Below are 15,748 nucleotides of genomic sequence, written 5' to 3'. Positions count from 1 at the left end.
TCTTGGATGGACTCCTAAAGTTCCACCATATTTTTATTTTTTTTTGCCGACCTATTCCTTTAGGAATGGTGAAATAAAACTGTAACGGCATAAATCTGAACAGATTTTGGATATGTTAGAAAAATCTGGCTTTTATTTCCAAATGCTCTAAAAACAGCCAGTCTTTATATTGCTTAATACCAATGTGGATACTGTACACATCAAGATGATAGACAAAGGAGGAGGGACATTCAAGACATAAAAAAAGAGAAAGTTTGACAAGCTGTGTTCATGCGATTCACATATTTATAAAAGCTCAGATTAGTTAACACAGCATTTATTCAAATGTTGCAGTACATGCAGCAGATATAGGCGACACAGAATTGTAAAGCAATACAATACAAAAAAAGAGAGGAAAACCCCAAACAGCACAAAATGTGCACCATTGAAAAACCAGCACTACAAGTAAAACTAATTCCACTGATACTGAGTACTTGACTTGGCTAAGATTTCTTTTAAGAGGCATTATTTCTTAAATGAATAAAAGGCTTTGAACTTCTTTGATACTAAAATACTACAAAACCTTTAAATCTCTTTTAAAAATGAAAATGGAAAGACAATCTTGATCCAGAAGTATGAGGTGACCTCAGTTCACTTAAATAGTGGCAGTTACATCATCACTCTTAATTTACTTGTGTGGTAAAATCTGCGCTAACCCAACGTAAAGGGTAAAATCAGTGCAAGGCTTTGCTTTAGAATTAAGTGCTTATATTTATCTGTGTGTCTGTGAGATCCTCCATCTGCCTAATGCTATTGCAAAGAGTGAGAAATCAGTACTCCCGTGATCAGGGAATGACAGTTCACGTAGTTGACTGGTGCACTCGCTTTCGCCAAATTAGTCGAACTACGCAACTGTACACGAGAAGAAACGAATGCAATAAATTAACGATTAAAAAAAGAACATAAAAAATAGTTTAATATTAAGGCTGAGCTGTGTGGGGAGGGGGGGGAACTAAAACACCAAATGGTTCCTCCTCTTTAACCATAAAATATGAACATTGTGTGAGAAGATTTAACCCAGAGAAGGCAACAAAGGGAAGTTCTTTTCTGTTGGATGGGAGCTTTAAAGTGCAAAATCCTATCTAATCTTTCATGAAAAACAAAACAACAACAACTAAAAACCCATGTTTTGAGCCCTGTATATGAGATTCTTTATGGTGATGGATTCTTCTTGTGTCACGACTGATGCTTGTTTGCCTCCTCCTCATAAGCGTTTCCCGTGCCGTTCTGGACATACGATGAGCCTGAACCCAGTCCATACAAGTGACCACAATACTTTGCATCATCAATGTGATCCTCAAAAAACATCTGCAACGACAAAGATGCTAGTCAGTACAAATGCTGCATTTAGTGCCAGTTTAAAAAAAAATAGACATTGAATAAGCATAACACTTTGTCTTTGATTATATTTTTTTCATCTCAAAGCACACCTCTCTCATCTTGAAGAAAGCCATTCCTGTGAGGAGTGAGTCAGAGCCTGCCTGATGCTGAGGTCCAATTCTCTCCAGCTCAAGCTGCTCTGCTACCTCCTGCAGACCGCCCTGACATCACATGACAGAAATCAGGCACAGATTCCTTCTATTCACACAGACTGCTACAAATTAGAGTAACCACTGATATACTTCACAGCAAATTCTGCAGTGATGACAGCAAAAAAAAAGTGTGATGCAAAATGATGAGATCTACAATGTCTATAAATAAAAAGCATTCAACCCAGTTTTCAGGTTTTTACAATAACACTGAACCACAAAAATTTCACTATGTAAGCATTTAAGTCAGTTATTAGTATATGCATCTTGGACAGTGATAATGAGTCTTAGGTTTAGTCTTGGTACTAGCCTTGGGGTAATAAGGATACGTATCAGTCAGTGCTGTTATATTTGAACTAAAATTATTACAAATTAATTTATAATTTTTTTTTTTATTATTATAATTAATTATTTATAATTAAATTCAAATCAAATTAATTTAAAATAATTTTCAGTAACTTAAAGCTCAAATAAAATATAAAAAAACCCAGAAATTCTTCCTTGCCAACTAAATAAAATAAGTTTAAATACTAAAACTAAACCGGATAATAAAGATAAATATAAATATTTTAAACATAATAAAAATGAAAAAAAAAAAAAAACATTAAAATGTAAACTGAAAATAAAAGCTCATTTAAAATAATATTTTTGTTTGTTTGTTTTTTGCTCCTTAGACTAGACTATTTAAAGATTTTTAATTTATTTAAACTAAAGCTAAATAGAAATATAAAAATGAATAAAATTTACAAAAGCACAAAATTACTAAAAAGAAAATCTAAAAAAGCTAAATATGAATACACACTGCAACAGCATATATATATATATATATATATATAATACTAAAATCACACTGATCAATTCCGAATATCTGTGCCATATAAATTGAAAATGTACTCTTATTGCTATGAAATACTGATGAATAAGTCCATGAGTGTTTAAATACTTTGTAAAGCTTGTATTTAATGCATTTAAATGCTAAAATACCTTCAAGTTCTTACAGCTCTTCATGAGGTATTTCACATCATAAATGATGGGAAAAAATAAACGAAGAATCTCGAAGAAGTCAACCTCTTCATCTGGCAATTTTGAGTTGGACAAAATTTTAATCAGGTACCCAAAGTCATAGCCACTGTTCAGAAAAGAGATAAAAATTAACTTGAAAATAGATTGCATTATTCACTGAACCACAGTTTTGGATGTTTACTATAAGCAAGCACAAAAGAGTAACACATATTTAAACACTACTGTACATTTTCTCAAGATGTGAAGAACCTTCCAATTTTAATGGAGTTGTGGTTTGAATCAGCACTGAAACACTGTGTTCATTTCACTGCGTGAATATTACTGTAAGATTACCTATGGAATGAGAGCCACTTGACCCCCTCACAAAGCACCACACCTGAGGTCATAAGCAGCTCAGCAAAGTACAGTGTCTCAATACCCTCTTCCTCATGCTTCTTAAACTGGATACCTGACGAGGTGAGCAACTCAATGGAATCCTGTGCATACATATCTTCCCTGCAAAAGACAGTACCGTTGGTGTAATGTCCAGCTTTCATAAAGAATCACACTGATGGCTATGGATACACCTGAAGACAAGAAAAGTCATCTTGTCATATGTCTTCAACATGGACTTATAAACATAAAAGTGAGATCATCGACTGATGCATTGTTGTTAAAAATATGTGCCATACCTCTTAAATGACAAAAGAGCAATGCTTACGTGAGGTTAAATTTGAAGTTGAACTGCCACGTCGACGTCCCTGGAGGGTATTCCCCCTGTTCGTTCATAAATGTAAGGCCAAGCTGGATGATCTTCAACAGGTCAACATTACACCGCAGCAGCTGGTACTGGTAATCAGCATTGCTTCTAAATTCACCGATCGGTCTTGCAACCACACCTGGAAATTCTGTGTCCTACAAACGCAACATGGATATTTGTATATTTATGAGTATAAAAAGGGTTTTGTTCAGACAGGCAGGAAATAGTTTAAAGGATTAGTTCACAGAAAATGAAAATTATGTCATTAATAACTCACCCTCATGTAGTTCCAAACCCGTAAGACCTCCGTTCATCTTCGGGTCACAGTTTAAGATATTTTAGATTTAGTCTGAGAGCTCTCAGTCCCTCTGTTGAAACTGTGTTTACAGTCTACTGTCCATGTCCAGAAAGGTAAGAAAAACATCATCAAAGTAGTCCATGTGACATCAGAGGGTCAGTTAGAATTTTTTGAAGCATCGAAAATACATTTTGGTCCAAAAATAAAAAAATTACGACTTTATTCATCATTGTCTTCTCTTCCGTGTCTGTTGTGAGAGAGTTCAAAACACAACAGTGTAGTCATATCCGGTTCGCGAACAAATCATTCGATGTAACCAGATCTTCTTGAACCAGTTCACCAAATCGAACTGAATCATTTAAAACGGTTCACGTCTCCAATACACATTAATCCACAAATGTCTTAAGCTGTTAACTTGTTTAATGTGGCTGACACTCCCTCTGAGTTCAAACAAAACAATATAGTAATTCATGTACTCAAACAGTACACTGACTGAACTGCTGTGAAGAGAGAACTGAAGATGAACACCGAGCCGAGCCAGATAACGAACAAAAGACTGACTCGTTCTTGAGTCAAGAACCGTTTCTGTCAGACGCGTCCGATTCGAGAATCGAGGCGCTGATGATACTGCGCATGTGTGATTCATCGTGAAGCAAACCGACACACAGAGCGTCTGAACCGAACTGATTCTTTTGGTGATTGATTCTGAATTGATTCTGTGCTAAAGTTATGAGCACAGGTAAACCGAGGCTTGAATCAAGGGCAATCATCGCAAATGAAGTCATTACGTCGAGCGAAAAAGAACCGGTGAACCGTTTTCTTCAACCGGTTTATTGAATCGAACTGTCGGAAAGAACTACTGGTGACACTTAAACCGATGCAACTGGTTCTTGACTCGTGAACGAGTCATTATCTGGCTCGGCTCGGTGATCATCTTCAGTTCTCTCTTCACAGCAGTTCAGTCAGTGTACTGTTTGAGTAAATGAATTACTCTGGGATATTGGTTTGTTTTAACTCAGAGGGAGTGTCAGCCACGTTAAAAAAGTTAACAGCTTAAGACAATGATGAATAAAGTCGTAGTTTTTGCTATTTTTGGACCAAAATGTATTTTTGATGCTTCAAAAAATTCTAACTGACCCTCTGATGTCACATGGACTACTTTGATGATGTTTTTCTTACCTTTCTGGACATGGACAGTATACCGTACACACAGCTTCAGTGGATGGACTGAGAGCTCTCTAACTAAATCTAAAATATCTTAAACTGTGATCCAAAGATAAACGGAGGTTTTACGGGTTTGGAACGACATGAGGGCGAGTTATTAATGACATAATTTTCATTTTTCAGTGAACTAACCCTTTAAGTCTCAGGAAATGTGTTATGTACTTCTGGAATTTTTGTTAGTTTAAAATACTTTTATTTAGCTTTAATCCATTTTACTCCAGTATTCATTTTCATAATTTTTGTACTTCAACCGAACCTCATTATTTCAGTAAAACATTTTTTTAAAGTCTTTTAAGTTTACATTTTACAATCTATAATTTATATATATATATATATTTATTTTTTTTTTTTTTTTTTTAATGATCAAATGATTCTTAAATTGCTTTCATTTTAATAAACAGTAACAACACTGGAACAGTCAGACTGGATTTCAAATTATTATTATTATTATTATTATTAAGGATGCAATGAGAGTAGTAGTGTTTACAGCGGTCAAAATTCACTCATTTTGCTCACATTATTCATTGTGTATTAAATGTGACCCTGGACCACAAAATCAGATTCGAAATTGATAATATAAGCTTTCCATTGCTGAATGGTTTATTAGGATCGGACAATATTTGGCCAAGATATTTGAAAATCTAGAATCTGAGGGTGCAATAAAATACTGAGAAAATCCCCTTTGAAGTGGTCCAGATGGAGTTCTTAGCAATTCATATTACTAATCAAAAATTAAGTTTTGATATATTTATGGTAGGAAATTTACTAAATATTTTTACTTAATATCCTAATGATGTTTGGCATAAAAAAATCGATAATTTTGACCTATACAAAGTTTTTTTTTTGGCTATTGCTAAAAATATACCCCAGCGACTTAAGACTGGTTTTGTGGTCCAGGGTCACAAATATGCACAACAAACAGGAAATTAGTGACTTGATATGATTTGCTGTAATATATTTGACCTTTTTTGATGTTGTCTGAAGCGCCTCCCAATTGTCCCATTTTTCCTGTCCTCTCCTTCCACAATGACAGAAGCTTGCCATCAAGCTGACTCTTAAGTCATTACTATGGCAACTGCCATAGACCTACCTTATATTAACACTGCACTGTCTGAACATATGGATCTGATTCCATAGCTTAGAAAATGACTGTCAGTTCGAGATCACATTTGAGAAATGAAACAGAACTGATTTGAATAAAGCATTAGGAGTTTGAAACTCACCATTGCAATATAGTTGAATTTTCGGGTCACCTGTCGAATCCTCTTCATCTCCTCATCCAGGTTGCTGGCCCAAACCTCACATATTCTTTGACTATGATCCACAGTGGCTGCGGGCATAGTTCCAGGTTTACTGCATCAAAACCAAAAAAAAAAAAAAAAAACAATCCCCAGGGGATATTCTCAGGAAATAATAATTGCTTGTTCCCTCTTTTTACCTGAAAGAAAAAAAAACATCACAATCAGAAAGCTACTGATTTAAGACCATTTAAAAATGTGCAAAAACCAAACTTCTAATTGCAGAGTAAATGGAACTAAATATATTGAATGCCTATTTTATATATATATATTATATTTAAGCATGACCAAACTGTTTATTTTTGCACCAAATTGTATTCTCTAAAATGGTCAATAACAGCTCCACATATATTTTCAAATGAGCATTTATCTATGGTTTGTGGTTAATTCTTGTGTCATGGCCTAGCAGATTGACTATGGTAAATCATTAGTCGTTTGTTTACTGACTTCAAACTAGATATTAGATTAGTTCATCCTTATCACTCCAGACAGCATCATGAGGACTGTAAACAGAGAGAGATTGAGATAACTTCAGTCTTAGTAAACATGACTACTCATCTACTATTCTTGCCTCATGACAGCATTGAAAGGACAATGATTCAGACATACTCATATAATGCACAAAAATAAATAAATAAATAAACTGTTACTAAACTTTACTACAAATGCCAGATGAGACAAAAGGTCGCAAGCTAACAGAAGCAGCATTCAGTAACGTTATGTCAAAAAAATAAGTGGGAAGATTGGCCCTGTGCCAAAAATTGCTTATAAACATACATGCCTATTACAGTGCCTTTCTAACCTATTCTAAGTTGTTTTATATGTCCATAAGCTATTAAATAACCAAATCATTTCTAGTAGGTTGACATGTTAGCAGCACTAGCTAGCACAACATCTGCTAAACTAAAAAAAAAAAAAAAACCCGCCAACGTCTTGAAATCATACCTACAGTCAGCTTATGGAGGTTTTTGTAAATAATTCCTCTTGTAAGATGTCAATGAGGCTGTTTGGTGTCGACGTGTTTATTTGCACATGTGGCTAGAGTGTTAGCTATTACCCTAGCCACAAAAGTTTGCCCTCTTATTATGCTCAAAGTTCACTTTTTCTGTCAGGACTTACCTTTCCTCAAACAAGGCAGTTACACTTAAAGCGTATACTGCTTCTGTAATACAAAATCGCCTTGTTTAGAAAGGACTGGGACCTTGTTCTTTACTTTTATATTGTTTTATTAGGCTTACACCGATATCAACAACCAGCTGCCAGCTCTGAACTACATCACGGCGCTCCGACGTGACGTCACGAGACGACGACGACGCTTGACCTGGCCTTTGAACTCCTTGTGGGATTTTACGTTCATAGATGTGAACTTTCGAATAGATAGCTGTTTTATATTCATGGTGACGTTTATATGTATTCTTTAAAGAACTCGCAACATTTGATTGCTTGTAAGACCCTTTTATGGTGTTTATTATAATGCAGTTTAGAACATTCCAGAATTCAGAATTCCATATATTGTAACCCTCTTAGATTTTGTTTCTCTCTGCCTGTAAAAATTGTGTAAAAATATATATATTGGGATAAACACAATAATGTAATCTAAACTAATTTAATATTCACATAGGTGTGATTCCATTGCCCCAAAACACCCACAAATAAATACAAATTAAATAAAGAAATCACAACTACCTAGTTATTTGATAAAACTATATCAGGCAAGTTCAAGAAATGTTTCTTTCTTGTAATGTTGACTTTATTTTAAATTATATCAACATTACACAACATGTGACAAAGGGAAAGGTTAAGACATGATAAAAGGTGAGCAAACCTTCAGTATGGATCTAAACTGACATAAATCCTTCAAAATAATTTAAGAAAACATTAATTTCCTAAATGTATACATGAGTATTTTATTAGAATTATATTCCTTTTGGTGCATTAAATGGAAAATATTGTTTTTGGTCTGGTTTCTTTTGGTTCCGTGCATGTGCCAGGCTCAGTTTAAAGGGCAGGAGTTATACAATATGCACCACAATGAAAGTTTTAGAAGTTGTGCACCATCTAAACTATCCAAGGACTGACCAAATCTGCTAAGTAATAAATAAGTAAACGTTACTTCTGTAGCACACCTGGAGAAATGTAAATATCATTAATTTCACAACAAACTGATTTTTCATGTATTCATGTTATTGTGCATAAAGTGCAAAAAATTAAGATCAGATCATTTATTGCACACAAGTATTCAATGCTTGAAAGAATTCATGCTGATGAGAAATTATAAATATATACTAGAATAAAACATAACTCTAGATATAGTAGACCTGTATTACACATTCAGACAGAAAGACATGCTTCTGTAATGCCAGACACATGAGAAACATGTCCACATTGTCCAATATCTTTTCATAATATGAAATACCCACACTCATATCTTGCTAACAAAGCTTTACGCTCTGTTGGGGCCAGTCTCATCTGAGTCAGGATCCTTCACGCTGTCCTCACTTGGCAGGGACTCTTCACCAGAAGAATGGGAGCTGAAATCTGCTACTCCTGACTCCTGGTCACTATTGTCAGCATCAGTGATTTTTGTTTTTTCTCCAAACAGGCAAAGCTCTGCACTTTCTCTTTCTCCTTGTTGTAAGGAGAAAACATTGGGAGCACCACCTATAAAGCTACCGATGTAATCCTGAGGATTATTGGCTAGGCTTCTATCTAAAGGTAATGACCAAAGGGCCTGCTTGCTGTCCAATACACCCTTTTGCATGTAAAGGGCTTTTGCGCGCTCCTTATCCAGAACAGCCATTTTCTGCAAGGGGAAAATATTTGATCACTGAAGGTAAAAAGGCTTTCTGTAGATTTTTTTTTTTTTTTTTTTTTGGTGAACTATAACTTTAAGTAAACATGATGATCTGATTTAAAAGAGATTCAAAGCAAATTATAAAAACCAATGAAAAATTGGTTAAAAACCCAATAAAACATTTTAGGCAAATATCTGGCATATTACCTGCTCAAAGAGAGCCAGTTCTTCCTCAAGTTGTTGCGTTTCTTCTTTCACAGTCATCAGACAATCTAGCTCATCAGACAATTATACAGCCTTCTCCGGTACCTAAACATGGAAAAGACAAGCATTTTTTGCAGTTAAACAAACATACATGCCATATATCAGTTACTCTGTAATAGCTGTATTGACTTAAAGATAGGTGGATATTTAAGACTAGAGAGGCAAATTATGCATGAGAAAGAGAATCAAAATCCATTATTTTTTTATAGAGGAGAAAAACTATTTAACATGTTCTAACATACTTAAACAGTAGGGGGCAATACAGTGCCTCAGAAGTCCCTGATTCTGGCTCTGATCAGGTTTGAACAGAGGGTTCATGAAATCCTGCTTGTTCTCCCATAAATGAGGCCATATGGAATGAGTTTTCTCATTGATGCTACAGAAAAAAAAACACATGCAATAAAACATGTTCAGTACGGACATCCGCAGTACCATAAATTTGAACAGCAAATTAAGTTTTGTCATTCATGTCATCAAATAAACAGGACAATTACCACAGATCTTTCCTCTCCTTCTGGCTGTTACAAATGAAGTTGCCATAGTGACAGGAGTAGATGTGGTTGTGGATGCTGATCAGAAACTTCTCATTGTATTCAAAAGCAAAGGGAAACTGTTCCATAAGCTGCCATACACAATCCAGGAACTGGTCTATGACAGGTGACACTTCTTTTACCTCTCCAATGAGATGACCGCATCTGAAATGCCATAAATTAAATTACATTTAGAATGAACATTTTATGAGTTAATATATCAGAAAATCTCTGTAAATTAAATGATAGAGGCCAACCTGTGTGAAAACTTATGTCCAAAAGAAACCCAGTTTTTTCAATCAGCACCTGCACCTAAAATAAAACAGGATTTTACTTAAAATGCCATTCAAATTTAAGATGGGTTTTTAAAAGAAATTCATACTTTTACTAAGCAAGGATGCATTAAATAGCTCAAAAGTGTCGGTAAAGACATTCATAATCAAATAAATACTGTTCTTTTGAACTTTCTATTCACCAAAAATTAAAAAAAACAACTTAAAATGATAATAAAAAAATAAATGTTTATAAAGCACCAAATCAGCATTTTAGAATGGATTCTGAAGGATAATATGATACTGAAGACTGAAGTAATGATGGTGTACATAAGAGGCTTTTAAAAAAATATTAAGAAATCCCTCCAACCCCAAACAGTTCTTGTGAAACGTATAATGTTAAAATGTCAATTTCCAATGTTAAGGTACTTCATATCCCAGTTTAGAAATAACTATAAGCAAGTAATTATCTTAAAACATTATCAAAACATTGATCTATTTGTTTGAGCATCCTGATCATCATGTTTAGTTGATCAATAAAAGGAGGGAACTGCTGGTAAAACCTGTTTGAAAACAATAAACTGTTTAATGATGCATGCACATTAAATGACACATTTCATCTTTGTAAATGGCTCACAGAATCGTTCTACGCATCTGCACATACTGTACCTTCTGCTACCAGTGTATCAGGAAATGAGACTGTATTCACAGACAGAACTAATCTGTGCTAGAAAGTAGGTTCTGCTTTTTATGTTGACCCCATATGAGAGCGAATTTCAAAGAAGTAAGAGAGATTTTCCAAACTGAGCCCGGCTATTGAATGAATCCTCTCCAGCAGAGATCTAGCCTCCCTCCAGCAGAGATCTAGCCAGAGTGGATCCGTACAATTAAATGAGTAAAAAAAACACTGGCAGCCTGTCAGTTATGCATCTTTTTACACTGTGAACTCTGTGACTTTTGGAGTCAAGTTTACAACTGCACTGTAGCATGCTCTCATTTACCATCAGTCCCTTGAGGGTCCTGTAGTAAGGGTCCAGAAGCACACTGGCCACAGAGCACACCTGAGCCGTCCTATCCCAGCCATCAGAACAATGAACCAAGACGCTGACCCCTTCCTCTGCCACGGCCTGTGTACATGAGAACATGAAATCAGTACTAGAGCACCCAGGAATGGACTGAAGAACTCTCAAAGAGATTTTTTACCTTAGATATGAAGAGTCCCGCCTCCATGATCGATTTGATGCGTCTCAACCAGTCTGAATTTTCAAGCCCCTTTAGAAATTCTCCCATGGAGGGAGAACGCAGAGCCGAAACTAAAAAAACGCCAACAGACATTTTGAGAAGATCCAGACAAATTCATTGCTAAAGTTAAGTTTATATATAATATGATGAAAACCAGGAGCTTTATTGAGAATTTACAATAGGGAACTGATGTGAGGAGTATTTTTGGATATCCTTAGTTTAGAGAGCTCTTCTTTAAAGTGCTCAATATTTACTTTGGCTTTGCAAAGAAAGCTGGTGACTCATATGTAGCGTCCTCTGTGAGTGTCCTCTTTATTTATGTTACTTAAAATATGCAGAACTGATAAATTGGCTTGATGACAGTCCTGTCTTATGGCTCATAAGTTAGCATGACAACTGAAAGAATTTGAATTTCTAAAAGCAGCATTGATTCTTTTTCTCCAAACCAACATAAACATTTCTTGTGAGCACTGAAAGGTTTTATATGCCAACAGTTCAAAGGTGATAAGAGTATTTAAGGCCTGGTGACGTCCCATGAGAACTCTCCAGATGAGGGCCCAAGCCAATATAATGAAAAACCGGGTCACTCTTGGTGGCAGAGACCAAACTAACTTTACAGTATTTCTAGGAAACTGCCAGGAAGAATCAAGCATGTTGTAATGAGATCTCTAACAGCCACAGAGTCTCTGCTGGAATGGTAATCTCTGATTATTAAACCAGATGACTCCCTAGTGTTTTTTGGGTAAGAATGCTATCACACCCATTGCCGCTATTATTTCTTCAACACTGGAAGATTTCATTCTCACGCCCTCCTTTTCTCAATCAGGGAAAAAGGGTCTCCAATCGTTAAGTCAACAAAACAAAGTAGGCAGGGAATAAAAGCCAGATGGATTCAAAGCACCCCTACGACACAATCTGCTTTGCCAAGAAACTCTCCTGTGGTACAATCAATGGTTCATTGCAGAATATCTTTATTATAGACAATAAAATTCTAATTAGGCTAAAGTCTTGGTTTTTTAAATGCACTATGGGAAGATCTCCTAATAGTTCAAGCTGGTCTACACTAGCAAAAACAGTTTTGACATCTATGGCTGCATGAAGATCCTTTAACACCCACATTTCTGAAAGGTTCTTTCTAGTTGAAAAAGGTAATGGAAAAAAAGTTTCTTTTAAGAACTGTTAATGGCACCACTGCTAAACTCTCCTTTTAAAACCTTAACAGAAGGATCTCCTACAGTGGTTTATAAGGTGAAATTCATTTTCTCACTTAATAAGATGGAGACAATACCCTCTATGAGTTTCTGCTGACTGTTCCTCATCACATGGATGTTTTCAATGCCAATGAACTGGAACTTAATGTTGCAGTAGTTGTCCTCATTTTCATAGCCCTTGCCCGCAGCTCGGTTCGCCATTGCATTTAGCTGGAAATACATGAGAGTCTTACATAAAGTGTCTTTCACGTGTAATTCTGCTATCTGGTCCACTGATATTATTAAGTGGACTGACCTTGGGTCTTGTGTCCACAACATACATGAATCTGCTGCCAGGATTAGACTTCATGATGGTCTGCAGCATTTGCTCATCCTCCAGGCAGCGAGCACTGAAGCCAGAAAGAGGCTGACTGCTGCGACATATCGTGGCCTAAAAAAAAAGACATCATATGAGTAGGTGTTAGCATATGTTGGCATCCTGTGGTGTCATGTTTTTTCCCCTTTTTTTGAATGGACACCAGTAATGAATGGTCCCTGCTCATTAGGTACCCTCGACAAGATAATTCATGGCAAATAAGGGTTGGACAAAATTGTTTAGTTGTACAGTGTTTCTTTAGTATGAAAGTGGTGCAAAATGAATACATTAAAATATCCATGAAAAAATATTTCGGTTTCATTATTAATACGTATAAATTTTTATTATTTTTTTCAATGATCTATTAAAATTGTGCATTGTACAGTCTAAAAGTAATTCCCAGTCTGGCTCGATAAATAAATTCAGCTTTTTTAACAAATGGGAAAGAGGAAAGCATTAAAAAAAATTTAATAAGAAAATTTTAATTTAATTATTAAAATGTATCTAAATTACTGCGAAAATATTATCTAAATGATATTTTAATACTTTTCATTCAAATTAATTCTGCTCAATCTACTAAAAATGCATTTATATGGTCTCAGAGTAATTCCCAGACTGATCCAGTCATGCTCGATTAATAAATTAAACTTAAAGAACAGAAGATCACACTGTCCTCTCTGTGGAATGGGCATTTCATGAGAATTTGGCCCTGGCCTCATAAAACTCTAAAGGCTGAGCTTGCAATATTACTTTTTTAGACAATGTTCTAATCATACTTAGGGGTTAACGAACCATGAATGGGGGAGATATTAAACTATAACTGACCCCTTTGGGCCTCACCAGCATGATCCTTATGTGGAAATCACACACAAGTTTCTCCATGTGGTTTGAATTCATGTGTCCAAAAGAAAACACAAAGACTCCAAGGGGAATATTTGACCTCAATAAAATGAAATGTCTTTTAACAGAATTCCGAAACCAAGAAGGTGCAGAAGGAACTTGACCCTGCCTTTAAAATATCCATTATTGCATGCATATGATGCATGACACATTTAGTATCTTGTCACGGTAAATGTCTTACAACTCAATGTTGAACTGACTGTTAGTTTGCTCTGTGAAAATCACTTTTTTTGTAATCAAGCTGGAGTTTAATGCAAAATCAAGCTGCATCATATTTTTGGTTAATCAGAAATAAGGTATTTTTATAAGAACACTGTGTTCTTGAACCTTGAACTCCTCAATCCAATGACAAGTATTTGGCAGGCAAGGACATATAAAGGACAGGACAAAATTCTCCACAGCCTCATTAAAAGAGGCAGATGAATACTAAGACTGCAGAGAGAAATGCCGGATGTGCAGCCAGACTCACATGGTTTTCCTTGCAGCGGTATGACAACGTGGGAAATCGACCTCTGCTACGAAACTTCGAGCTTCCTACGATGACGGGGAGGGTGATGGATTTAGGCACAAACAAGTCTGCTGGGTAAGTATCACACACCTGTGTTACAAGGAGAAAAGTTGTGCATAAAACAAGCACTTACATAATATATTGATTGCGTTTACATAGTGATGGTTGGTGAAATACTAACTCTGTACTCTCGGTTGATTGGGGTGACATGCCATAGCTTATTTGGAAGTCCCATTCGATTGTACCTTCAGATCTAAAAAGTCCCATGAATGCTCCCTTTCAGCTTTGCCAACATCGGGATTAAAGGAAAAACAATACAACTCCTCATATTTTTCTGCAAGACAGAAAACAAAATCATGACAGCAATGTCCTGGCACACAGAAATCATTTCTACTTAATTACTTTTGAAAATTCTATTAAATGTACAAATGCTGCAATGATATTGTAATCACGGTATATACCTAAAACCATGCCAAAGTGCATGCTAGATGACCCACCTGGCATGGACAGACGTGAGAGTGAAATGTAAACATCGTGGCAGTCGCTCTCTTGAGGAATGATAAACTCTATGATCTGAAAGTTCTTGCAGTAGATTAATAAAGAGTATCCACTCTGAGATGCTTTATGCTTTACAACATTACACACTAAACTGTGAAGAACCTCTGAAAAATGAACATAAAGCGTCAGCTATAGTGCTTATAAAAAAAGAAAATTAACTTATTAGTAAATATTTAGAGCATAGAAATACCACACAATTACATACTGAAAATGTCACTTACCCGTAGCTCATTTCTGTCCTCAGATCCTTCACCTACAAAGTTAGTGTGTGTAGCTGTTAGGTAGAGCATGCCCACTTGAGTTCTTCGAGAAGGACTTCTGTCCACTAAACGGACATTTTCAACCTGTAATATATTACCAAGGTAATTAGACAACATTTGCACAAACATATTAGTGGTCTGAAATGATACTGCATGTTTTAATTATCTGCGATCAAATAGCAAAACCTAAATATATGGCTTTTGAGTAATTTTCTTTAAATTATAACTAAAGTAAACAATATCACATGTAGGCCCTTGAATTTTTATCCTTGCACATTGGTCTCACTGACTGTGTTGAATTCAATTAATTAATCCATTTACAAGTAATAAAACTTCAAGTGACTAATGTTGAGCATGTGGAAGGAATGCATGGAAATGTGAGGTACATGACATGAGAAAGGGAAAGATTATCATTGTATGGATGCTGGACATTTACCTTTGGCATTCTGATGTGCTCCATCTCTGACCACTACACCTCTGGCGCGTGCAGCTTATCAGGGTACAGAAATACTTCTTAGTGTCATTACTGAACGAGTGATATTGTGTTAATTCAAACACAATAATATCTGAAGAATTGTTAGAAACGCTGAGCTGCTTTGAATCCTGGTTGGTACGGTACATACGGCTCCTCCTCCCGTCATCTGTAGTGATTCACCGTCTCTGTAAGGTCTCTGTGCCACGCTGACCGCTGCTGGGTCCTAAAG

At 35.8% G+C, this 15,748-nt stretch overlaps 2 protein-coding genes across 5 annotated transcripts; both read right to left on the bottom strand.

Annotated features, from left to right (window-relative positions):
- Positions 1–267: 267 nt before the first annotated feature.
- Positions 268–7,471, bottom strand: cnot7 (CCR4-NOT transcription complex, subunit 7). Of its 4 annotated transcripts, none has more exons than XM_059515562.1 (7): positions 7,270–7,471; positions 6,076–6,205; positions 3,292–3,485; positions 2,925–3,086; positions 2,553–2,697; positions 1,470–1,580; positions 268–1,347 (listed from the first exon to the last, which is right to left on the bottom strand). In XM_059515562.1, the coding sequence occupies exons 2-7, from the start codon at positions 6,190–6,192 to the stop codon at positions 1,216–1,218; spliced, it is 861 nt and encodes a 286-aa protein (XP_059371545.1). In that variant the 5' UTR covers positions 6,193–6,205; positions 7,270–7,471; the 3' UTR covers positions 268–1,215. The 4 variants fall into 4 exon arrangements, with proteins under 4 accessions (XP_059371545.1, XP_059371544.1, XP_059371546.1 ...); XM_059515561.1 differs by having other exon boundaries at positions 6,076–6,290; positions 7,270–7,469; XM_059515563.1 differs by lacking the exon at positions 7,270–7,471 and adding an exon at positions 7,096–7,254 and having other exon boundaries at positions 6,076–6,280.
- Positions 7,472–8,577: 1,106 nt separating this feature from the next.
- Positions 8,578–15,748, bottom strand: mtmr7a (myotubularin related protein 7a). The gene is given in 17 exon segments (XM_059515565.1): positions 8,578–8,953; positions 9,152–9,231; positions 9,234–9,253; positions 9,447–9,584; positions 9,703–9,903; positions 9,996–10,029; positions 10,032–10,044; positions 11,012–11,137; positions 11,214–11,323; positions 12,541–12,673; positions 12,759–12,893; positions 14,188–14,316; positions 14,408–14,471; positions 14,473–14,560; positions 14,724–14,886; positions 15,006–15,128; positions 15,481–15,748. Coding segments are annotated over 17 exon segments (1,941 nt in total). The 5' UTR covers positions 15,505–15,748; the 3' UTR covers positions 8,578–8,593.

Source organism: Carassius carassius, chromosome 29 (genome assembly GCF_963082965.1).
Source record: "Carassius carassius chromosome 29, fCarCar2.1, whole genome shotgun sequence".
Classification (NCBI taxonomy): domain Eukaryota; kingdom Metazoa; phylum Chordata; class Actinopteri; order Cypriniformes; family Cyprinidae; genus Carassius; species Carassius carassius.
The sequence above is the reverse complement of the archived record's forward strand: the minus strand, read 5'-3'. Positions and strand labels throughout refer to the sequence as shown.

Bases quoted from the DNA above. Each gene is read 5' to 3' on its own strand.
- cnot7 (XM_059515562.1), bottom strand. From the start codon at position 6,192: ATGCCCGCAGCCACTGTGGATCATAGTCAAAGAATATGTGAGGTTTGG. The intron at 1,581-2,552 runs GTATTTTAGCAT...ATGTGATGTCAG, and splicing joins AGAGCTGTAAGAACTTGAAG to GGCGGTCTGCAGGAGGTAGC. The intron at 1,348-1,469 runs GTGTGCTTTGAG...TTGTCGTTGCAG, and splicing joins CTTTCTTCAAGATGAGAGAG to ATGTTTTTTGAGGATCACAT.